The 22,711-nt window shown below is 43.5% G+C and overlaps 1 protein-coding gene across 1 annotated transcript in view; it reads right to left on the bottom strand.

The window, feature by feature from the left end:
• The window catches only part of LOC308608491 (anosmin-1), a 195,574-nt gene that overhangs the window by 5,304 nt on the left and 167,559 nt on the right, over positions 1–22,711 (bottom strand). The window contains exons 8-11 of the mRNA XM_081221646.1: positions 22,204–22,348; positions 13,121–13,267; positions 1,340–1,434; positions 45–216 (exon numbers count right to left, since the gene is read on the bottom strand). Of these exons, the coding sequence (XP_081077772.1) occupies positions 45–216; positions 1,340–1,434; positions 13,121–13,267; positions 22,204–22,348 (559 nt within the window). The remainder of the gene's footprint in view (positions 1–44; positions 217–1,339; positions 1,435–13,120; positions 13,268–22,203; positions 22,349–22,711) is intronic.

Here is a 22,711-nt window from a genome sequence, read left to right as displayed (position 1 = left end):
ACCAGCATCACAGCCGCAACCGTGGAAGTTCGTGTGAAACGTACCTGCGTCGCCGGGGCAGCTGACGTGCTTGTGGCTTTTGCCCTTCAGAGCGGAGCACGGCGGGGTCGTAAAGAAAACGGTTTCTGCTTTCAAGCGGCCCTTTGGCCATGTGGGTTGGACGGTCACCTTATATTTGCAGGAAAATGACAGATCTTGAAGAATCATGTAATTTTCCTAGAGAGAGAGAGAGAATACGCTAACAGTCACTCTCACGAGGGTACGAAATTGGCAGGAGAGGAAATCCTACCTCCACCAAGGCTGTCTTCCTATATATGGGACGTGTGCAACACAGCTTTCATAACGAGAGCAAAGGAGACAGGGGCCCTGCTTTCATTTATTACAGCTGTGAGAGGCTCCCATGGGGTGGGACACAGGCTCCAGAACCTGACAGGACGGCAGCGCTTCCATGTCACAGCAGCCGACTTGCAGCCCTCACGACCAGCCTGGGTGAGGTGGGAGGCAGTGTGGTGGGTAACGCTGTAAACAGACACCGAAGTAACGCGGGCTTCTCTGAGACACAGGCGTGCTTTAGCTGTGAGTTTTTCCTTACGGAAAGGAAGACATTCTTGAGCAGTGTATTTCCTCCCCTGCTGGGGGGGGACTGTGATTGCTGCCGGCAGGAACTTTGAGATTAAACAGGATTACGAAAACCAGCCTCAACTGCGGCGGAGTGAGAGGCTGAGGGTATAACCTTACGCTAACAGGAGAGCTGACACTGACGGGCCTCACGAGCTTGTGCGAGGTTTCTTCGCCTTTGGCTGTTGGGTGTGGTTGTCAGGGCTTCGTGTACATGTACGAGAGCTGCAGCATCTCTGGGACCCTTAAAGGCAGAACATCACAGGACAGGCCGTACCTTTCGTCACCTGGACGAGGTGATGGAAGTTAGGGACGCAGCAAACGAGATGCTGAATGATAGTGTCATATAGAAATTCCCCGGGGAAATGATACCTTTTAGGTCATGGTGCTGAGTCAAAATTCAGAATACAATTCAGAGCTTTCGTGCAATTAAGCTGAGACACCCAGAGGCTGGCAGCGTTTCCCCTGTGTCCTGAATGTCTGCATCTCAGGGCCCGCCCTGTGCTGACTGATGACGTGTGAGGTTGTGAAAGGCCGAGGGATGAGTGAACAGGTGACCCTGTGTCTCCCGCTCCCACCTGGTTGTGGGTCCCGTAGGGAGCCTGGTGAAGACGAGTTACCCACTGGATACACGGCCTGCACCTCTCTCCGTCCAGCTTTGTCCCCCGATCAGGTGAGTCTAGAAGCCATTCAGAATCCGGCATTTCAGCCACCTCCTCACCTGGGTCATGCCCGAGGATGCCTCCGCCCCGGCAGATTCGTTGTGGGCACAGACTTCTGGAAACCACTGCACGTGATACCGACTGACACCGGGATCTGTAAGGTCAACACCAATCAGCAAAAAAGAACAGTCTGCAAGTCACAGTGCACGCAGCCCCAAGTTCTTAAAGCACGACACACCAGGAAGGACGGACAGAGTCCTGCAGGTGATCCAGACTTGCGTACACCAACCAGAGGAGGTGGGTCTCCCGAAATTCTGACTCGAGTTAAGTCAGGGGGGGGAGTAATAAACCATCAAAGGAAAAGTGAATTGAAATACGAGAACCACATAGAAAAAAATAATTAGAAAAGGCACAGCAAAGTGACTCCACAGAGGTCTTGAGAATAACCTAGCCTTGGTGTCCACAGTAAGTAAATCCCCCAACAAAGGGTAACACTCAGCAGCCATTCTCTTACTTCCTAGGCTATAAGAGAGACTCGTCTCAAGTCTCTGAATCCTATGTTTTTCTGACGAAGCTGATGGAGAGGCTGTCAAGCCCAGGCAGGAACACAAGCCTTTCCCTCAACTTGAAGACATGGCCCTTCAGATGTGCCCCGTCTCAAGCCTTGCTGTGACAGGGTCCCCTCACCAGAAGGTACAGGGTGAACAGCCTCCCGGAGCCTTACGGTAAGTGCATCCTTGCAGTGCGTGTGTGCGATCGCTACGGAAACAAGGCCTGCTCGCAGAGCCAGCCCAGCATACGGGCTCCTTAAACGTTTACTTCCAGCTGGCGCAGTGCGTTTTCTGCACGTGTCTTTACTCGGGCCGACCGAGTGGGAAAAAAAGCCACCGTGATGAGAATCCGGTCGCTGAGTGTGGGAAAGGAGATCTGGGCAATCCTGGGCTTAATAATCACCCCAGTGTGTCCCCGGGTGGGAAAGGCGTCGCTTCCCTGGGTGATTAGCATCTCGTCCGAATGCTCACGCCAAGCGTTTGATGGAGGTTTTCCGAGGGGAAAACTCTTGGATGAAACTGGGTGCGTCTGGTGGGAACTTGCTCCGAGCACTTTGGAACGAGAAAAGAACAACTTTCAATCTGAGAAAATAAACAAGAGGGCACCAATGGTGTTTAGCTAAAAGGAGAACCCCCTGACTAGAGGTTTTTAACTCTTTACATGGCAGACATCAAGGGCATTTTTTTTTTTTTAAGAAAAGAATTGCACGTTATACATTAAGTCTGAAGCCAATCACTGAGTGAATTCATACCCTTTCTTTCAACAAGTGGTGCCGCTCTAGGCATCGTCATGAAATAACCTCCCAGGAGCAGCTGCCCTCACGCCTCTTAAATCCTAAGGGGGCTGGACAAGTAATAAAGCGCATGAGTCAGATCTCAGCCAGGGCGGAGGGAGATGAGCCTACAGCTGAAGACGGAGAGCGAGAGAGGTACGGCGTCCCGGCAGAGGGTTGCGGCTGTCACTGAAGCACTGGCGCAGCTCACAGAGGCGCTGACCTCGGAGGGGGACCTGGAAGGAGGCTGGCACTGGGCCTGGTCGCTGTGGATGACGGGGGGCAGGGCACCGCCCAACACAACGGTCTGCCGTGACGAAAGCTTCTGTATGTGGTGACCCCGCGTCACCACACTGCTGCTGCCGCTGAGGAATCAAATTCTTAAATCACTGAAATCAATTTAAAATTCGGCTGCTCCGCGGGGCTCGTGGCTCCCGTACTGGACAGAGGACCCGGTTCCAAAGTCGGGCACAGAGCAGGCCTGACAGTCCCTGGTCTGGAGCAGCCAGGGCTGGAGTCCAGTTCGCCGCACTCCAGTGCTGTGATGTGCAATTGATACCCGTGGCTCCAAAGAACCCCACACGTATCTGACGGCGTAACCGTGTTTTCACAAGAGGACGCACCGAGCGGCACATCGGACCCCTCAGCTCTCAAGGCCGCCCCGCCCGGGTCCACGCCCGCTCTCTCTGGATCTGCCACCTCCGTGAAGAATGTCACCCAAGCCCGAGGCTTTCCACGGTGGCTCTGCGTTTCTCCCTTCACCTGAGCTGTTCCCTGGAGGAGCTGGTGTTCCCGACTTCCTGTCCCATGTAGATGCTGTTCAAACTCAGCGCTTCTAAAACCACACCCTTGATCCCTGCCATCTTGCCTTTCCTACGCGCCAGAGTAAAGGCTCCTGAGCACAGTTTCCTGCTTCCTGACCGACCCTGGTGCCTCCCCATGTGGCCCGAGTGGTGTGGAGGGCCCCCCCTCCTGGGAGCTGTGAGTAACAAACTACCTTCTCAGTGGCCGTTGTCTCTGGATCTGTTGCCTTCACCAAACCCGAATAAAACCCACTCTTTAAGCTATGATTAAAATGAACAGGCCGTCTTTTAAGCAGTCCTTCATGGCACTTTTTCAGACACATACACAGCAGTCCACACTCTTCCAAGCTTAATCAAAAACTGGCATGCGTTCCTCATGCAGGTCTACACAATCGGTTCTCGTTATTCACACAAGTGAGGGTTTAGAAAATCACCGAGAATGCCGAATTAGCAAATCCTGGATGGCTGTTTCTTGGAGAAATACAGTGTTAGTTTCCCGTGAGCTTCTTCTGGTCACCACATTTTTGCCAGCCAGTCAATACATAATCTTATTTTATGTGTGTTTTTCTTTTTTAAAAACATATTTAATAAAGTCATAATTAATTGTAATATTTCTTTACTGAAAAAACTCTAGTTGAAATTATTTTCATGATCCTGGGTAGCAGGACAGTAAATTTCTTTTGCTTTCAGCCTCACAAGAACGCCTCCACTGTACTTTTTTTTTTAATCCATCACCATCTCAAAAACGACACATTTAGCCACTTTTTTACCTTTTCAGAACTTCATCACACACTACCAATGTGACGAGCACCTCCCAGGCAGCCTCATGTATAAATCAGCAATTTTTCTCCTCCTTCTGGGTGCACCGTATTACTGATTCCTTCACACTGAACTCACACCTGGAGGAAGACAAGCCAGCCACATATCTTCACCGGAAAGCACCGTGTCGCCTTCTTACTGAGAAGGCTGAGACACACCAGGCAGCGCTCCACCACTATGCTTGGGGCCACTTAACCAGAACAAATCTCCAACAAAAAGCAAGGAAATGCAACAAAACAGATCAGAAACCCACGGCGCTAAACAGACCGGGCAAAGGATGTGTTGCCACTGTGAGAGCGGAAACGAGAGGGCAGCGTCCCCTCAGCGTCAGGTGGGAATGTGTACGTGGGGCAACTCAAGCCCATCGCCACGCCCTGCACGAGCACCCCCACAAAGGACCACACAAGCGCCCCCCAGTACTGGTTACAGGGGTTACAAATGAATCTTAGTGACGACACGAATCTTCAAATACACACTCTGTGAGTAGTGAGCATCCACTGTGTCCCCTTTCATTTTAAAATCAGTAGCATAAGGTAGCTTTTTTTTTTTTTTTTTTTTTGCAGTATGCGGGCCTCACACTGTTGCGGAGCACAGGCTCCAGACACGTAGGCTCAGCGGCCATGGCTCACGGACCCAGCCGCTGCTCCACGGCATGTGGGATCTTCCAGGACCAGGGCACGAACCCATGTCCCCTGCATTGGCAGGCGGACTCTCAACCACTGCACCACCAGGAAAGCCCTAAGGTAGCTTTTTAAAAAACAAATTCCACAACCTTTTCATATGTTACCGTTAAGCCAGTCCTCACCCTTTGGTGCAGAGGTATTGACTGAAGTGGTTCCAGTGCTATCATTTGATTTAAATAGTGATCACTGCAGGCCCATGTTTCCGGCACTTTACATGCAGTCTCAGCAGTGTCTGACATCCCTCCCTCTTCTTCTTCTTTTGTTTTTTTTTGCGGTACGCGGGCCTCTCACTTTTGTGGCCTCTCCCGTTGCGGAGCACAGGCTCCGGACGCGCAGGCTCAGCGGCCATGGCTCACGGGCCCAGCCGCTCCGTGGCATGTGGGATCTTCCCGGGCCATGGCACGAACCTGTGTCCCCTGCATCGGCAGGCGGACTCTCAACCACTGCGCCACCAGGGAAGCCCCCTCCCTCTTCTTAAACCCCTTGCCCGCCTTGGCTTCTGTCTCACATCTCCCCGCACTCATTTGCACTTTCCTCTGCTGCATCACCCCTCTTTGTCCTGAAACTGGAGTTCCTTCACACCTGGTCCTGGTCCCTCTTCTCTCTAGGGGATCCCACCCTTATTTAAGAACTTATTCTTTTTTTTTTTTTTTTTTTTTCTGTATGTGGGCCTCTCACTGTTGTGGCCTCTCCCGTTGCAGAGCATAGGCTCCGGACACACAGGCTCAGCGGCCGTGGCTCACGGGCCCAGCGGCTCTGCGGCATGTGGGATCTTCCCGGACCAGGGCACGAACCCGTGTCCCCTGCATCGGCAGGCGGACTGTCAACCACTGCGCCACCAGGGAAGCCCAAGAACTTATTCTTAAAGTCTACGTTATTCAGGTCCAAGTACTACTTTACAACTGTACAATGTTTTACCTGTAATAGTTGCTTACAGACACTTGTTTGCAGTGACTTTGCTTAGTTGTAAATAATACTGTTAGCTTGTTTCCATATAAATATTCTGGTGAATAACTAGTAAATAAGCAACCAAGTAACTAAGAAGAAAGCAAGGAAAAAAAAGTGCTTCTGACTAATCCTTATTTTGAATAAACAGACTAAAAAAAGAATAGAAAAGATCAAAGAAACCCAAAAGCTGGTTCTTTGAAAAGATAAAGTTGATAAACCTTTAGCCTGACTCATCAAGAAGAAAAAGGAGGGCTTCCCTGGTGGCGCAGTGGTTGAGAGTCCGCCTGCCGATGCAGGGGACACGGGTTCGTGCCCCGGTCCGGGAGGATCCCACATGCCGTGGAGCGGCTGGGCCCGTGAGCCATGGCCACTGAGCTTGCCTGTCCAGAGCCTGTGCTCCGCAACGGGAGAGGCCACAACAGTGAGAGGCCCGCGTACCGCAAAAAAAAAAAAAAAAAAGAAAGAAAAAGGAAAGCTCAAATCAATAAAATTAGAAATGAAAAAGGAAAAGTTACAACCAACACCAGAGACACAGAAAGAATCAGAAGAGACTACTACAAGCACCTATATGCCAATAAAACAGACAAGCTAGAAGAAATGGACAAACTCTTAGAGAGGTACAATGTCCCAAGACTGAACCAGGAAGAAATAGGAAATATGAACAGACCAATTACCAGTACTGAAATTGAAACTGTGATTAAAAAACTCCCAACAACCAGAGTCCAGGACCAGATGGCTTCACAGGCAAATTCTATCAAACATTTAGAGAAGAGTTAATACCTGTGGTTCTGAAACCATTCCAAAAAACTGCAGAGGTAGGAACACATCCGAATTCATTCTATGAGGCCACCATCACCCTGATACCAAAACCAGCCAGATACCACAAAAAAAGAAAATAATAGGCCAGTACCTTTGATGAACATAGATGCAAAAATCCTCAACAAAATACTAGTGAACCAAATCCAACAGTATATTAAAAGGATCATACACCATGATCAAGTGGGATTTATCCCAGGGATGCAAGGATTTTTCAATATCCTCAAATCAATCAGTGTGATACACCATATTAACAAACTGAAGAGTAAAAACCATAAGATCAGCTCAATAGATGCAGAAAAAGCTTTTGATAAAATTCAACATCAATTTATGATAAAAACGCTCCGGAAAGTGGGCATAGAGGGAACCTACCTCAACATAATAAAGGCCATATACGACAAACCCACAGCAAACATCATTCTCAATGGTGAAAAACTGAAAGCATTTCCTCTAAGATCAGGAACGAGACAAGGAGGCCCACTCTCACCACTTTTATTCAAACATAGTTTTGGAAGGCCTAGACACAGCAATCAGAGAAGAAGGGGAATCCAGATTGGAAAGGAAGATGTAAAACTGTCACTGCTTGCATATGACATGATACCATACATTAAAAAACCCTTAAGATACTACCAGAATACTACTAGAGCTCATCGATGAATTCAGTAAAGTTGCAGGATACAAACTTAATATACAGAAATCTGTTGCATTTCTATACACTACAACAAACTATCAGAAAGAGAAATTAAGGAAACAATCCCATTTACCATTGCATCAAAAAGAATAAAATACCATTCATACTCTGGTTTCTCTTCAGATCATATAAATCTTTTGCCTTTTACTAAAGATTTCCGTGGAGAGGGGGAAAGAAAAAAAAGAATAAGATACCTAGGAATAAACCTACCTAAAGAGGTAAAAGACCTGTACTCCAAAAACTATAGGACGCTGATGAAAGAAACTGAAGTTGACAGAGGTGGACCACATTGTTGGACTGGAAGAATCAATATTATAATAACCATACTACCCAAGGTAATCTACAGATTCAATGTAATCCCTGTCAAATTACCACTGGCATTTTTCAAAGAACTAGACCAAAAAATTTTCAAATGTCTATGAAACACAAAAGCCCTCAAAATAGCCAAAACAATCTTGAGAAAGAAGAACAGAGCTGCAGGAATCACAGCTCCCTGACTTCAGACTATACTACAAAGTTACAGTAAATACTATAGTACTGGCAGAAAAACAGAAATATAGATCAATGGAACAGGATAGAAAGTCCAGAAATAAACCCACACACTTGTGGTCAATTAATCTATGACAAAGGAGGCAAGAATATACATTGGAGAAAAGACAGTCTCTTCAATAAGTGGTGCTGAGAAAACTGAACAGCTACATGTAAAAGAAGGAAATTTGAACATTCTCTAACACAATACACAAAAATATAAGTCATGACACCATAAAACTCCTAGGATAGAGTATTGGCAAAATATTATCTTACATAAATCGTACAAACGTTTTCTTACGTCAGTCTCCCAAGGCAATAGAAATAAAAGCAAAAATAAACAAATGGGACCTATTCAAAATTACAAACTTTTGCACAGAAAGGAAACCATAAACAAAATAAAAAGATACCCTATGCACTGGGAGAAAATATTTGCAAATGATGCAATCAACAGTTTAATTTCCAAAATATACAAACAGCTCGTAGAGTTTAATAACAAGAAAACAAACAACCCAGTCCAAAAATGGGCAGAAGACCTAAATAGACATTTCTCCAAAGAAGACATACAGATGGTCAATAGGCACATGAAAAGATGCTCATTATCACTAATTATTAGAGAAACGCAAATCAAAACTACAGTGACGTACCACCTCACACCAGTCAGAATGGCGATCATTAAAAAGTCTACAAATAATAAATGCTGGAGAGGATGTGGAGAAAAGTGAACCCTCCTACACTGCTGGTGGGAATGTAAACTGGTGCAGCCACTATGGAGAACAGTATGGAGTTTCCTCAAAAAACTAAAAATAGCGCTACCATATGATCCAGCAATCCCGCTCCTGGGCATATATCCAGACAAAACTATAATTTAAAAAGATACATGCACCCCTGTGTTCGTAGCAGCACTGTTTACACTAGCCAAGACGTGGAAGCAACCTAAGTGTCCATCGACAGATGAACGGATAAAGAAGATGTGGTACAAATATACAATGGAATGTTACTCAGCCATAGAAAAGAATGAAGTAAGGCCATTTGCAGCAACATGGATGGACCTAGAGATGATCATACTAAGTGAAGTAGGTCAGACAGAGAAAGACAAATACCATATGATATCACTTATATGTGAATGTAAAAAAAATTATAAAAATAAAATTACTTACAAAAAGAAATAGACTCACAGAGTTAGAAAAGAAACTTATGATTACCAGAGGGCAAAGGGGGTAGGGGAGAGATAAATCAGGAGTTTGGGATTAGCAGATACCAATTACTGTATATAAAGTAGATAAACAACAATGTCCTACTTTATACCACAGGGAACTATATTCAGTATATTCTAATAACCTATAATGGAAAAGAATGTGAAAAAGAATAGACATATATATATATGTAATACTGAATCACTTTGCTGTATACCTGAAACTAACACAAATTGTAAATCAACTAATACTTCAATAAAAAGTTCTTTGTTTTGGGGGAAAAAAATAGGGAAAGAAAAATGAAAGGACATTGATGCCCTACACTAGCTGCTTACAACAATAATCAAATCTGGGTAAAAGCTAGAGAAAGATGAAACAGTATAAGTCCTAGGAGATAAGAGTATCTTTGTGACCCTGGCCTAAGCAAAGATTTCTTAAACAGGACACAAAGCACGGTAAGCCTCAAGGAAACAAAATGATGAACTGATCACCTCTAAAAGTAAGAACTATTAAGAATGTGAAAAAAATAAAACTAGAAGATACTAAGATGAAACCAGCAGATGCCTCATATACTCCACATGTAAAGGACTCTTACAGGACAGGCTGGCTAAACAGTTGAAAAGTGCTTTGAAAAACAGGAGCTCCATTGCCAGTAAACTTATGAAAAGGTGTTCAACGCCTGGATGACCAGAAAAATGCAAATTCAAACAGCACTGAGCCATCACGTCACACGTACCGGAAAGGCTCACCTGAGAAAGACGGAACATGCCTCATGGGGGAAAGCAGGTGGGGCAGTGGAGACCATCTTACCCTCCTGGTGGGAATGTGCATTGGTCCAGCCACTTTGGAAATTCTCGCTATCTTCTAAAGGTCAACATCCTCTGTGACCTAAGAATCCCACCTCTGTGGGGGAACAGGTACACATGTGCATCAACAGACATGTATTCATAGGCTCTTCACAGCAGGGCCATTCTGAATAGCCCATCCCTGGAACAAACCAAATCTCCATCAACTGCTGAAGAGATCTGAACAAACCAAATCTCCGTCAACTGCTGTACCAGGGACGACTATGCAGTGATATAAATGGATGAATCACTGCTTCCTGCAACAGGATGGACGGGTTTCCCACATGCAGTGAGTGTTCCCTGTGAGAAGGCTAATGCAAACTGTATGATTCCATCTGTATACCTTCAAGTACACGTAAAACAAATCTTCAATTTTAGAAGTCAGGAAATGGTGGTTACTATTCTGTGCTTAAGATGTTTGCACCTCCCGTGTGTGTACATTTTCATTTCCTTACGTGAGATGTGTACATTTTCAGTATTATATTAATATGTTATTTTATTAATATTAATATGTCATATTGACATACAAGTCTAATTTGAAATTGATAAATACAGTCATGCTTTGGTACCCATTGGAGAGTGGGGATTGGATCCACACCCTGGATACCAAATTCCAGGCTGCTCGAGTCCCACAGTTAGCCCTTCGTATCTGTGGGTTCTGCATGCTTGGATTCAACCAACTGCCAATCTTAAAACATAGTACACAATCCCCAGTTGGTTGAATTCGCAGATACAGGACCCAATGATGTGGGGGGCTTGACTATACAATAGATCAAATAAATTTTACAATTTAATATTAACTTAAAACTATCATTAAATGTCATAATATGGATATAACATAATTTTAATTTAATAATGAATATTCAATAAATAAAATTTAATTTAAATTAACATATGATAGTCATAAAACATTAACATGATTGGTAATGTTATTTTAGCTAGAGAATGAATTTCAGCAGCTTGGAAGAAAATTCTGGAACAAGAAGAGCTCCAACACCAATATCCCCAATGGCTCGTGAGCCGATACCCTGAGTAAGATAGCACTTCAAAAAAATACGAATTTTTAAAACTGAATTGCTGAAACAATCTATTGTTTTTTGCTTAAAAGAGTTTATGTCTTAAAATGGACAAAAGTGATAAATATAAAAATGTCAAGTAACTCTAAAAATACTATTTCAATAATGCAAAATAAATATTCTAAGAGTACAGAAAACAGAAAAACAAAAGGAATTTATCCCAAAGATAAAGAGAAAAAAGAATCTATTCTAAGGGTGACTGTTCATTGCAGTATTGATTATAAGATGGAAATTCTGAAGGCAGCTAAATGTTTGACATTTGACATTATGACATAATATCCATCAAGGCAGCCATTTAAAAATGTTATTAAAAATACTAACAATGTAGAATGCAAATTAGTATTTTATGAAAATGTGTTGTGCTTTACAAACACACACATATACATATAAAACAACTGAGTGAGAAACAGAGGTATAGGAGACTTCTGAAAGAAAACCCAGTAAAATGCTATTTCCATGAAATGATATTGAGAAGAGAATTGGCTTTTTTATTCTATTTTCCAAATTATTTGCATTTAGGTCTTTTAATTTAGAACAAGAATTTACAGTGCAAAATAATGACTGCCTTAAGTGTTTGGGACACAAGATCAGCCTTCTTAGGAAAGACATGAAGACAGGTCAATATCCCTGAAATGATAAAATGTAAGCAGCAGATTTCAGTATGTGATACAGATTCCTGGGAATCAAAGGCAACCCATTCAGACTTCAGAAGAGCAAGGCATTTAGTAATAATTTTTTAAAAAGCGTGCATGTGTTTTGTTCAGCTACTGTTTCCTTAATAGTGTGGCTTGATGGTGACACTTGCACAAGCACCCTTACATCACAGCGCTCTTCAAAGCAAACAACAAATATAAAACTCTTAAGAGGAAAACATAGGCAGAACACTCTCTGACATAAATCCCAGCAAAATCACTTTGACCCACCTCCTAGATTAATGAAAATAAAACCAAAAATAAACAAATGCGACCTAATGAAACTTCAAAGCTTTTGCACAGCAAAGGAAACCATAAACAAAATAAAAAGACAACCTACGGAATGGAAGAAAATATTTGCAAACGATGTGACTGACAAGGTATTAATCTCCAAAATATACAGACAGTTCACACAGCTCAATATCAAGAAAACAAACAACCCAGTGAAAAAAATGGGCAGAAAACCTAAATAGACAGTTCTCCAAAGACATACCAATGGCCAAGAGGCACATGGAAAGATGCCCAACATCGCTAATTATCAGAGAAATGCAAATCAAAACCACAATGAGGTATCACCTCACACCAGTCAGAATGGGCATCATCAAAAAGTCCACAAACAATAAATGCTGGAGAGGGTGTGGAGAAAAGGGAACCCTCCTGCACTGCTGGTGGGAATGTAAATTGGTACAACCATTACGGAGAACAGTATGGAGGTTCCTTACAAAACTAAAAATAGAACTACCCAGCAATCCCACTCCTGGGCACATACCCTGAGAAAACCATAATTCAAAAGGAGTCATGCACCACAATGTTCACTGCAGCACTATTTACAATAGCCAGGACATGGGAGCAACCTAAATGTCCATCAACAGATGAATGGATATAGAAGATGTGGTACATATATACAATGGAATTTTACTCAGCGATAAAAAAGAATGAAATAATGCCATTTGCAGCAACATGGATGGACCTGGAGATGATCATACTAAGTGAACTCAGACATAGAAAGACAAATATCATATGATGTCGCTTATGTGCGGAATCTTAAAAAAATGACACAAATGAACTTATTTACAAGGCAAAAACAGACTCACAGACTTAGAAAACAAACTTATGCTTACCAAAGGGGAAGGGTGGCCGGGAGGGATACATTGCAAGATTGGGAGTGACATACACACACTACTGTATATAAAATCGATAACTAATAAGGACCTGCTGTGTAGCACAGGGAACTCTGCTCAGTATTCTGTAATAACCTAAATGGGAAAAGAATTTGAAAAAGAATACACGCGTGTATGTGTACAACGGAATCACTTTGCTGTACACCTGAAACTAACAGAACACTGTGAATCAACTCGACTCCGATACAAACTAACACTTAGCAAGAACAGCAACAAATAAACAGAAGCATCTGCCCACCTTCGGTCTTCTTCCAGTACACCTTCACTTGCAGCTGGTTGTCCTGATAGAACGGAGCTCCGATTTCCAGGAGGCGAGTGGGCCGTCGTCTTTGAAACGGAGGCTGGATTTGCATCACACTTTTTCTAGTTTTCCCAAGTTGCTCTTCTACAACAAAGCACAACATTCTGATTTACTGGTTAAAAATAAATCTGTAACCTGATAGTAATCCCAGTGTATTTAATTTCACTCTGCTATTCATTCACAGTTAGTGCCTGATGTTTAAAGTAAAATGTAATGTGACTACACGTTCCTTTCCGCTCAAGTTGATGACACCTCCCCCCTCACACGCTGGAATGCATACCTAAAAGTAGACTGTATATATTACACGGAATCCCCCGAACTTAAATTGGGAATCAACATGCATTCACCAGCCTGGAAAGATGCTCTGATTTCAGTAATAGGGGGAAGTAGTATTTCTCACAACAGATAGACTTTTTTGCGGTTATGAAATAAATGAAGTAATATTAAAATACCATTTCATGAAAACAGTATAGGTAGCTTTTCACAGAAGTACCAGCATGTTATGTTCCTCCACCTTTAGAGAGCCAGATGAGAATTTATACGGCTTAGTAGGAAGTATACCAAAAACGCCTGCCCTCACATCTCTCCTTTACCAGTTCACTGATTTTAGAAGTTGCACATTTAGAAATTCCGTCCTTGGAGACGAGACTTTGCTGCTTTCAGAATTCCAAGTAGCCCTTTTGAGAGATAACAGCTTAAGCTGTATTGGTTATAAAGCAGTCAGAAATGTGTTATCAAAAACTTTTCCGATAGAGCTGTGAGGTCTGCATTCTTGGGAAGGTGGGAGGAAGAGGGAAAGATGAGGGTGAACGCAGGGAAATGCTGACCTGCAGTGAATCAGGAGAAGCAAGGGAAAACTGAGGACCCAGAAGAAAAAGTACATCGAATGTGTACCTCTCCTCACAGGGGTGTGCCTGTCAAACCATCCATGCAATGGATCTGATTAAAAGGAATGGGATACTTACATTATTTGGTACTTACATTTTAGTTTAAATAATTCAAAGGAATGTTTGGATAACTCAGACATTGATTAGGTTAAGGATTCTGCACCCAAATCCAGTGTGTGTATGAGAGGTTCCCCACACCACCAATTCTCAGACCCCAGCGGGGTGTCCTACAGTTCAACTCAGTTCTGACAGTTTCTACCTGCAGACAGCATCAGATCCCACAGGGTAAGGGCTCAGTGCTGCAAGACTGCCCCCCACCCCCAGCTTCAGATGCCAATCACGAGTCCAGGTTGCCACCAGTGCTTCTGATGACCTGCTATAGATGGGGGGTCCCCCAAAGACCCCTTCCTCAGATTCAAATAATTTGCAAGAGCAATTCACAGAACTCAGAGAAAAATTTTACTTGCTAGATTACCTGTTTATAATAAAAGGATATAACTCAGCAACCTAAGTGTCCATCGACAGAGGAATGGATAAAGATGCAGTACATATATACAATGGAATACTACTCAGCCATAAAAAAGAATGAAATGCCATTTGCAGCCACATGGATGGACCTAGAGATGCTCATACTAAGTGAAGTAAGTCAGAGAAAGACAAATATCATATATCACTTATCTGTGGAATCTAAAATATGACAGAAATGAACTTATCTATGAAACAGAAACAGACTCACAGACATAGAAAATAACCTTATGGTTACCACAGGGGAAAGGGGGAAGCGGAGGGATAAATTAGGAGTTTGAGATTATAATATACACACTACTCTATATAAAAGAGATAACCAACAAGGGCCTGCCGTATAGCAGGGGGAACTATACTCAATATTTTGTAATAACCTATAATGGAAAATAATCTGAACAAGAATATGTGCATGTGTATAACTGAATCACTGTGCTGTATACCTGAAACTAACAAAACATTGTAAATCAACTACACTTCGATTTAAAAAAAGAAACACAAAACCACAGACAACGGTAACAAACAAGACCGTTCTAGGGATGAGGATCTATAACGTAGAAGACCTTGTATAGAAATGTTCACATCGATATTGCTTGCCATGTAAGCTCATATTTAGCTCACGTAAACAAGAACATCTATCTTCAAAGTTAATAATGTCTGAGTATAAAATTTGATTTAGATATATGGAAAGTAAGTGGGAAAAGGAGGCTGTAAGTCAGCAACAGGCAGCTGGAAGAGATGCACGCGGCAGGGTGTGGGAAAGGGGGCGGAGCTTCCACCTCTGAGGGTCTAAGGGAGTCACTCCCCCAGCATGTGTTCACCACCCTGGAAGCTCTCTGAACCCCGTCTTTTTGGATTTTTACAGAGGCGTCATCACACGGGCGTGCTGATTAAATGACTAGCCACTGATGACTGATCTCCGTCCTCAGCTCGCAGGTGGAGGTGGGAACGGGAGACTGAACCTTCCAGGCTTCCAGTCACTCCTTGGTTCCTCTGTGGTCACCCCCATGCTCAGCCGCTCCCCCCAGTCACCTCTCTCACATCCCAGAAGATGCCTTTATCGCTCCTCCTCACTTAGGAAATTCCAAGCGTTCTGGGGGCCAGGAATGTGCCGAGACCAGATAGCAGGAGGCGCTGCTTCCCAGCCTGCAGACGCCAGCGCAGCTGGAGCCCTCACAAGGCTCCGCCCCCAAACGCATCCCTTTCTTGACACCACCAGGCGGTTAAAGGATCCTGCTGCTAACGCCTAAAGCATTTTTCTTTTAAAGAATTAAAGGCTTCAGAGTTTCACCCGCCCATTTATGCTTCTAATTCCTTTAAGAACCTGGGATGGGAAGAAGTCGCCAGCAGACTACCAAGACAGCTTAGAGAACCGTGTTTCATCTCTCTGTGATTTCTGTCTTCCTGCTGTCTTTTATATGCCATGGAAGCATTCACTTCTCATTACAGACGTAAGAACGTATGAATATATATATATATATTTATATATATAATAAATATAAGAATATATATATTATATATATATATATATATATATATCTATCTCTCTCAAGATTGAATCTTTGCTGCTTTATTGAATATTTCCAGCAGAGACACACATGGACATGTCTCACCCCCCTGTGGGGACAGACATGATACTTCCGTCCGGGGAGCACGTCCTTGACTCGGAGTGTGTCCTCCACTTCAAGCCGGAAACAAAAATGGAATAAAATTCCTTCACATTCTGAAGAGGTATGAGGTTGGCTTTATGTATACTCTTTAACAGTCCTAAAAGTTAAAAGAACTGAGTGACTATGCTATTTCTCCAGATGTCAAAACTCCCATCACCTTTTCAGCATGAGAGATTCAGAGTATTTTCTCTCCACTCCAGTTTTATTTTGGAGAGCTGGAAGTATACTCCAGTTGCATGAGGCAACTAGGAAGAACATTTGGAATCTGTCAACCCTGGAAATACTCCTCCCGCGTGCAAAAAAGCAAGCTACATTTCCATTAAAGATAGTATTATGTCCTTCCTCCTTCAAGGGACCCTTTTATAAAACTGTATGCACATTCAGGCTTTGCTTGCGTCGAAATATTTATCATTACAACACCTAGCAGCCCGCAGAGCTGGAAGACTGTAAGTCAAAAAGAAATTTATACGCTGACATTTACTACACTCATTCCTATAAAATATAAGTTCCCTTGCTTATACTATAAAGTTGTCATTATTCCTTACTTTTAGTTGCTTCAGGATGAAATATATAGTGTTCTTGTAAAAGTCATATACTAGTGTTTATGAGATTATATATCCACGTTGGGTTATAAAGAACATCGTGACACATACTCAGCTATATCCTGCCTCATCCTTTGTAAAACCAGTCTCTTCTGTCGGCTACGCTGACACCCAAATAATATGCATTATGACAGGCCCCTTGCCTACCACTTCTTTCTTTCTTTTTCTGAATCCGCATGACAGGCACCAGTTAACCCTATAGCATAAAGTGGCCTTTGGTAGGTTAACCGTCACATCTCTTTATTGGTCAGGTAAAACGTTACCTCACTGTACAGGATGATTAGAAAGTGGCCGTAACGCTCAGCACCAGCGTCTTGCGGGAACAGGAGTGGGTTGCGTGCGCAGGTAAGAGCGGGAACACCTGACCGGTTTGCTGCCACAGGAGCTCCTGAAGCAGTGCTACAGGCCACGCCTAGGCTTCTGGAGCACGTGGGCTCTGACGGCTGCTGTGGGCACACAGGCGGACAGTCCCTGTTCTCCGACCTACACGAGACCTTAGTTGAGCGGATGTACTTTCCAAGGGGTGGGTCTAGACCCCCCAGACTGGAATCTGTCGTGTGCAACAGGAAGGACACTTCCACCGGAGAGTCCACAGGACAGGGGAAGATAGGGGTGAAGGACAGATGTGTTTGTATCTGGGGGGGGATCTGAGTGGCTCACTGAGAGGGAAGAATTCAGTCTATGTGATGCCGTATGGCTTAAAGGGAGAGAGAAGGGTTTGTAATCATACCTGAGAGGAAGGGAGGGGGGCTAATTAGAGAGGATCTCACCAGGGGTGTGTGGGGAGATGCCCCGGGAAGAGGGAGAAAGCCCTAGATGTGCTCTGGAGACCCAGAGTGTGTAACAATTGTGTCTGTGGGCTGGACCGTGAAGAGATTCTCGATGACGTGACTTCAACAATGGCAAGCCGAGGCTGGGTTTTCCTCACCTCGTTCTTGGTTGTGGGCAGAAACACATGTTAAATTATGGGCGTTTGCAATCCCATACCAGTCTCTAATGGGGAAGGAATGTGGTTTACTGGAAAAGCCAGGAGACTAAAATGCAAACTTATTTTACACAATAGAGGAAATCCCCATCACCAATAGAAAAAAAAAAAAGGGTCTTAGGGGAAGCAGAAGTTTAAAGGATTTTGGTTTGAGAAGACATTTGGGGAGGAAAACATGGGAAAGCAATAAAGTATGAGACCTGTGGAGACCTGCAAAGAGAAGATGTAGGTGACAGTCTTGAGAGTGCAACTCAGGAGATATGGTTAATATTTCCTAAAGAATATTTTGGCAGCTATCTACAAAATGGATATTTAAGAAAGAGTGGAAACAAATATTAATTAGGAGATTATTTTATAAGAAAGGTGACAATGGGCTGAACACGGGCAAAATTGGACAGATCCCACCCAGAATCTGAAATTAGAGTCAGAAGGACTTTCTAATGGACTGGATTTCTGGAGAGAAAGAAAAGCAAAGCATGACGAATGACCTCCATGGATGGCTTGAACAAAAGGGGGAACGGTGGGAACTCGGGGGGCAGGAGAGCCTGGGAGAGGAACAGGTGTGAGAGGGAAGTGAAGAGCTTGGTGTTGGGGATGTTACACTCGAAGTACCTGTTAGCCATCCCAGTGGAGGTGCTGAGCAGGCAGCTGAACACATACCTCGGCTTTCAGGGAGCATCAGGTGGGAGACACAGGGTGGCCTTCGCACGTGGATGGTTATGACACCCACGGGAGTCACTGAGGTCTCCCAGGGAGGGAACTGCCCCCCCCTCCACTCCCCACCCCCAAGCTGATTCTCTGCACAAACGATGCTCTCTTCCAACTCTGCGCTTGTGTGGGGTGACACCCTGTGCCCTGTGTCCCCCGGAGCACCCATTCTTCAGGACCCAGGAGGAGTGCTGTGCTCTTGGTCCCCACCGCCATGTCTGTCCGTCTGCGCCACGTTTCCCTGCAGCCCTGTGTGCAACGGACTGGTCTTTGTGTAATCATGCTGACATGTTTATCTCCCAAATTCAACAGTAGGCGCTTTGAAGGCAGAGATGGAAATGTGTCTAGTGCTGCAGTAATGTGTGTGTATGAGTGTGTTTGCACATGTATATGTAGGCATGTGTGTATATACATGAACACACATACATATATAAATACATGGTACACATATACTATATAATGTACAGTCTATATAGTATATATCCTACAGTGTACATATCTTTATACTATAATACAGTGTATAATGGTATAAGGTAGTAATTATTCCCATCATTAGACACAGTTTGATGAATGAATGGAGGACTGCATTAAAGAAATCAATGAATGGTGCAAATGTAAGTTGCAGCCACTATGCAAAACAGTATGGAGGTTCCTCGGAAAACTAAAAATAGAGTTGCCATATTATCCAGCAATCCCACTCCTCGGCATATATCCAGACAGAACTGTAATTCAAAAAGATACCTGCACCCCTATATTCATAGCAGCACTATTTACAATAGACAAGACAGGGAAGCAACCTAAATGTCCCTCAACAGATGAATGGATAAAGAAGATGTGGTGCATATATACAGTGGAATACTACTCAGCCATAAAAAGGAATGAAATAATGCTACTTGCAGCAACATGGATGAACCTAGAGATGATCATACTAAGTGAAGTAAGTCAGAAAGAGAAATACCAAGTGATATCAGCTGTATGTAGAATCTAAAATATGACTCACATGAACCTATCTACGAAACAAAAACAGACTCACAGACATAGAGAACAGACTTGTGGTTGCCAGGGGGAAGGAGGGTGGGGGAAGGAGGAATTGGGAGTTTGGGGTTAGCAGATGCAAACTAGTATATATAAGATGGATAAACAACAAGGTCCTACCCTACAGTACAGGGAACTATATTCAATATCCTGTGATAAAGCATAATGGGAAAGAACATGAAAAAGAATATATATGTATCACTGAGTCACTTTGCTGGACACCAGAAATTAAACACACAATATTGTAAACCAACTATACTTCAGTAGAATTAAAAAAAGAAAAGAAAAAGAAATTGAGAGGCATCTTCCCCCAACCCTCCCACCTCCTGCCACCACTGAATTATAATCTCTGGGCATGGTGCCTTACCACTAACATTTTTACAAACAACTCTCTAGTTGACCGTAATGTGCAACCAGGCTAAAGAAAAAATGACTTCAAGCAACAAAGCTATTGAGACCCTACACGTGTGGTATATATTGTCCAATGCATATAAGGATTTTCTGGCCCTGTTTCATCACACCTATAACACTAGTATTGACTTGTGCCTCATTCTTCCGCTCAGCTGAAAGCTCTCATGCATATATCTTGCCTTTAACATGCCACGTACTCCATAAGTGTTATCATAGATATCACTAAATCTGACTCTAAAATTACTCTTGAAATTGATTCATAATCATATAATGGACATACTGGGCCTATTTACAAATTGTCAGATTGGACCTCCCTAAGGACAGTCAAGCTGAAATTAGGCACACAAATTAATGCTGTTAAAACTGAATTGTGTAACGGTGGTTTTAACCAACAAGGACCTACTGTATAGTGCAGGGAACTCTGCTCAATAGTCTGTAATAACCTAAATGGGAAAAGAACTTGAAAAAGAATAGATACGGGTATATATATAACAAAATCACTTTGCTGTACACCTGAAACTAACACAACACTGTTAATCAACTATACTCCAATGTAAAATAAAAATTTTACAGATCCAAAAAAAGATACATGCACCCCTATGTTCATAGCAGCACAGTCACAGCACAGCCAAGACATGGAAACAACCGAAATGCCCATCGACGGAGGAATGGATAAAAAGAAGATGTGGTACATATATACAATGGAATGTTACTCAGCCATCAAAAAGAATGAAATAATGCCATTTGCAGCAACATGGGTGGACCTAGAGATTATCATAGTAAGTGTAGTAAGTCAGAGAAAGACAAATACCATACGATATCACTTACATGTGGAACCTAAAATATGACACAGATGAACCTATTATGAAACAAACAGAATCACGGACATAGAGACCACAGTTGTGGTTGCCAAGAGGGAGGGATGGAGTGGGAGTCTGGGATTAACAGATACAAACTATTATATAGAGAATGGATAAACAACAAGGTCCTACTGTAGAGCACAGGGAACTATATTCAATCTCCTGGGATAACCCATATGGAAAAGAATATATATATGTGTGTGTGTGTGTGTATGTGTATGTGTGTGCACATAACTGACTCACTTTGCGGTACAGCAGAAATTAACATTGCAAATCAACTCGGCTTCAATAAAAAATATTGATAAAAAAATCAGTGAAGTTACTAAATACATAGAAATGTTTCCATGAGAATTTTTATGTAAAAGTTGTACTGTATGTAAACTTAAACATAGAAATAGTAGACTTTTCAAATCCATTTAATCTCCAAAAGGACTATTTCTCAAGTAGGTAGGAAGCTCTGTTTCTAGAACTATTTTGAAAGCGTCATTTCAAATGGACCCGCTCATTCAGACCCTGTTGTTTCCCAGGTGGCAGAAGATACTTATGGGCAATCCCTGCAACAGTGCGGAGCCAGCCTTGCCTTTCCTAAATTCAACAAGCTTGTCACACCTTCCGTGTCTGACCAGGCCCCGTGCCAGGATGAAAGGCAGATCCCACGGGACCCTGCGAGCCTGGGGAAGCAGCACCCGCGGAGACCCCTAGCGGCCTCTCTCGGGCTCGCCTTCTATCTGCCCGTCCCCAGATCCCTGGCCAGGAGCTTCCCCACAGCTCTTCTCACCAGTCCCCACCTCTGAGCAAAGCCGGAAACACCACGTAACGCAGTTTCCAGCTCAGAGATGAGTGTCTCCTACGACTCTCCTCTTGCTTTGCTCAGTTCATGGCAAACAGACTAGTTTAGAACCACTGGCAACAGGAAGTGGGTATGGGAATGATTTGGTCGCTGCCCCCAGTGGAGAATTAGGTAGCCTTCTGCAGTAATTGTGACCACTGTGTAAAACCAGTAGAAAAAAAAGGGGGGCGGGGGCATGTCGCATTTTTAGGAGGGAAGCAACAGTTTCTAACAGTTTAACTGTGCAGACCCTCCTTAAAAACAAGTACGCATATGCATAAGGACCCCAAATCATGGAAGTATAAACATCTGTTTGAATGAGACACCCTTTCTTCTTAAATTTCCATTATGTCGCCAAAATATTGCACATAAAACGGATAAAAATCCTAAGAAAGACTCAAAGGTAAAATTTGTACACATCATAGTTCAAAGGACATATTTACGTGTACACGGGTATGAAGATTCTCCATGTAAAGACCGCAAATAAGAAAAAGGAACTCGAAGCACTTACTGCTGTGGACGGCGTGTGTGGACGTGAACTGCAGGGAGACCTTGGTGCTCTTGAGGCGTGTCTGGCCCCAGTAGGTGACAGCCTGCAGTTCCACTGTGTAGTCGCAGTCGGGCTGCAGTGGCTCCAGGGTCACAGAATTCTGAGACTGCAGGTGGAGGGAACACACACAGACTCCGTTACAAGCCTCCCTGCCTCTCCGCCTCCCTGCCCAGCTGCTGTGTCCCCGTGAAGCACAGCAGCTCCTCTCTGAGGTCTGCCGGGACTATCTAAGATCACAGATCGTTCTACATCTTCAGCATCTGAAAATCCACTTTTACCGTGGATCTAAATAAATGGCATACAAAAAGCACAAACAGGTTTTTTTTTGAAATTGTATTCCTAATCCCATCATTGGATGCTTTCCGGGAGCAAGAAAATGAATAATTATGTCCCCTCCCTCCTTACAGAGAGAAGAGAGCTATAAAGGCTCGTGTTAGCACACATCTGGAAAGATTATGAATTGGCATTC

Source organism: Mesoplodon bidens (genome assembly GCF_964165515.1).
Source record: "Mesoplodon bidens genome assembly, chromosome: X".
Classification (NCBI taxonomy): Eukaryota; Metazoa; Chordata; class Mammalia; order Artiodactyla; family Ziphiidae; genus Mesoplodon; species Mesoplodon bidens.
Note: the sequence above shows the minus strand (reverse complement) of the source record. Positions and strands in the feature narration are given on the sequence as shown.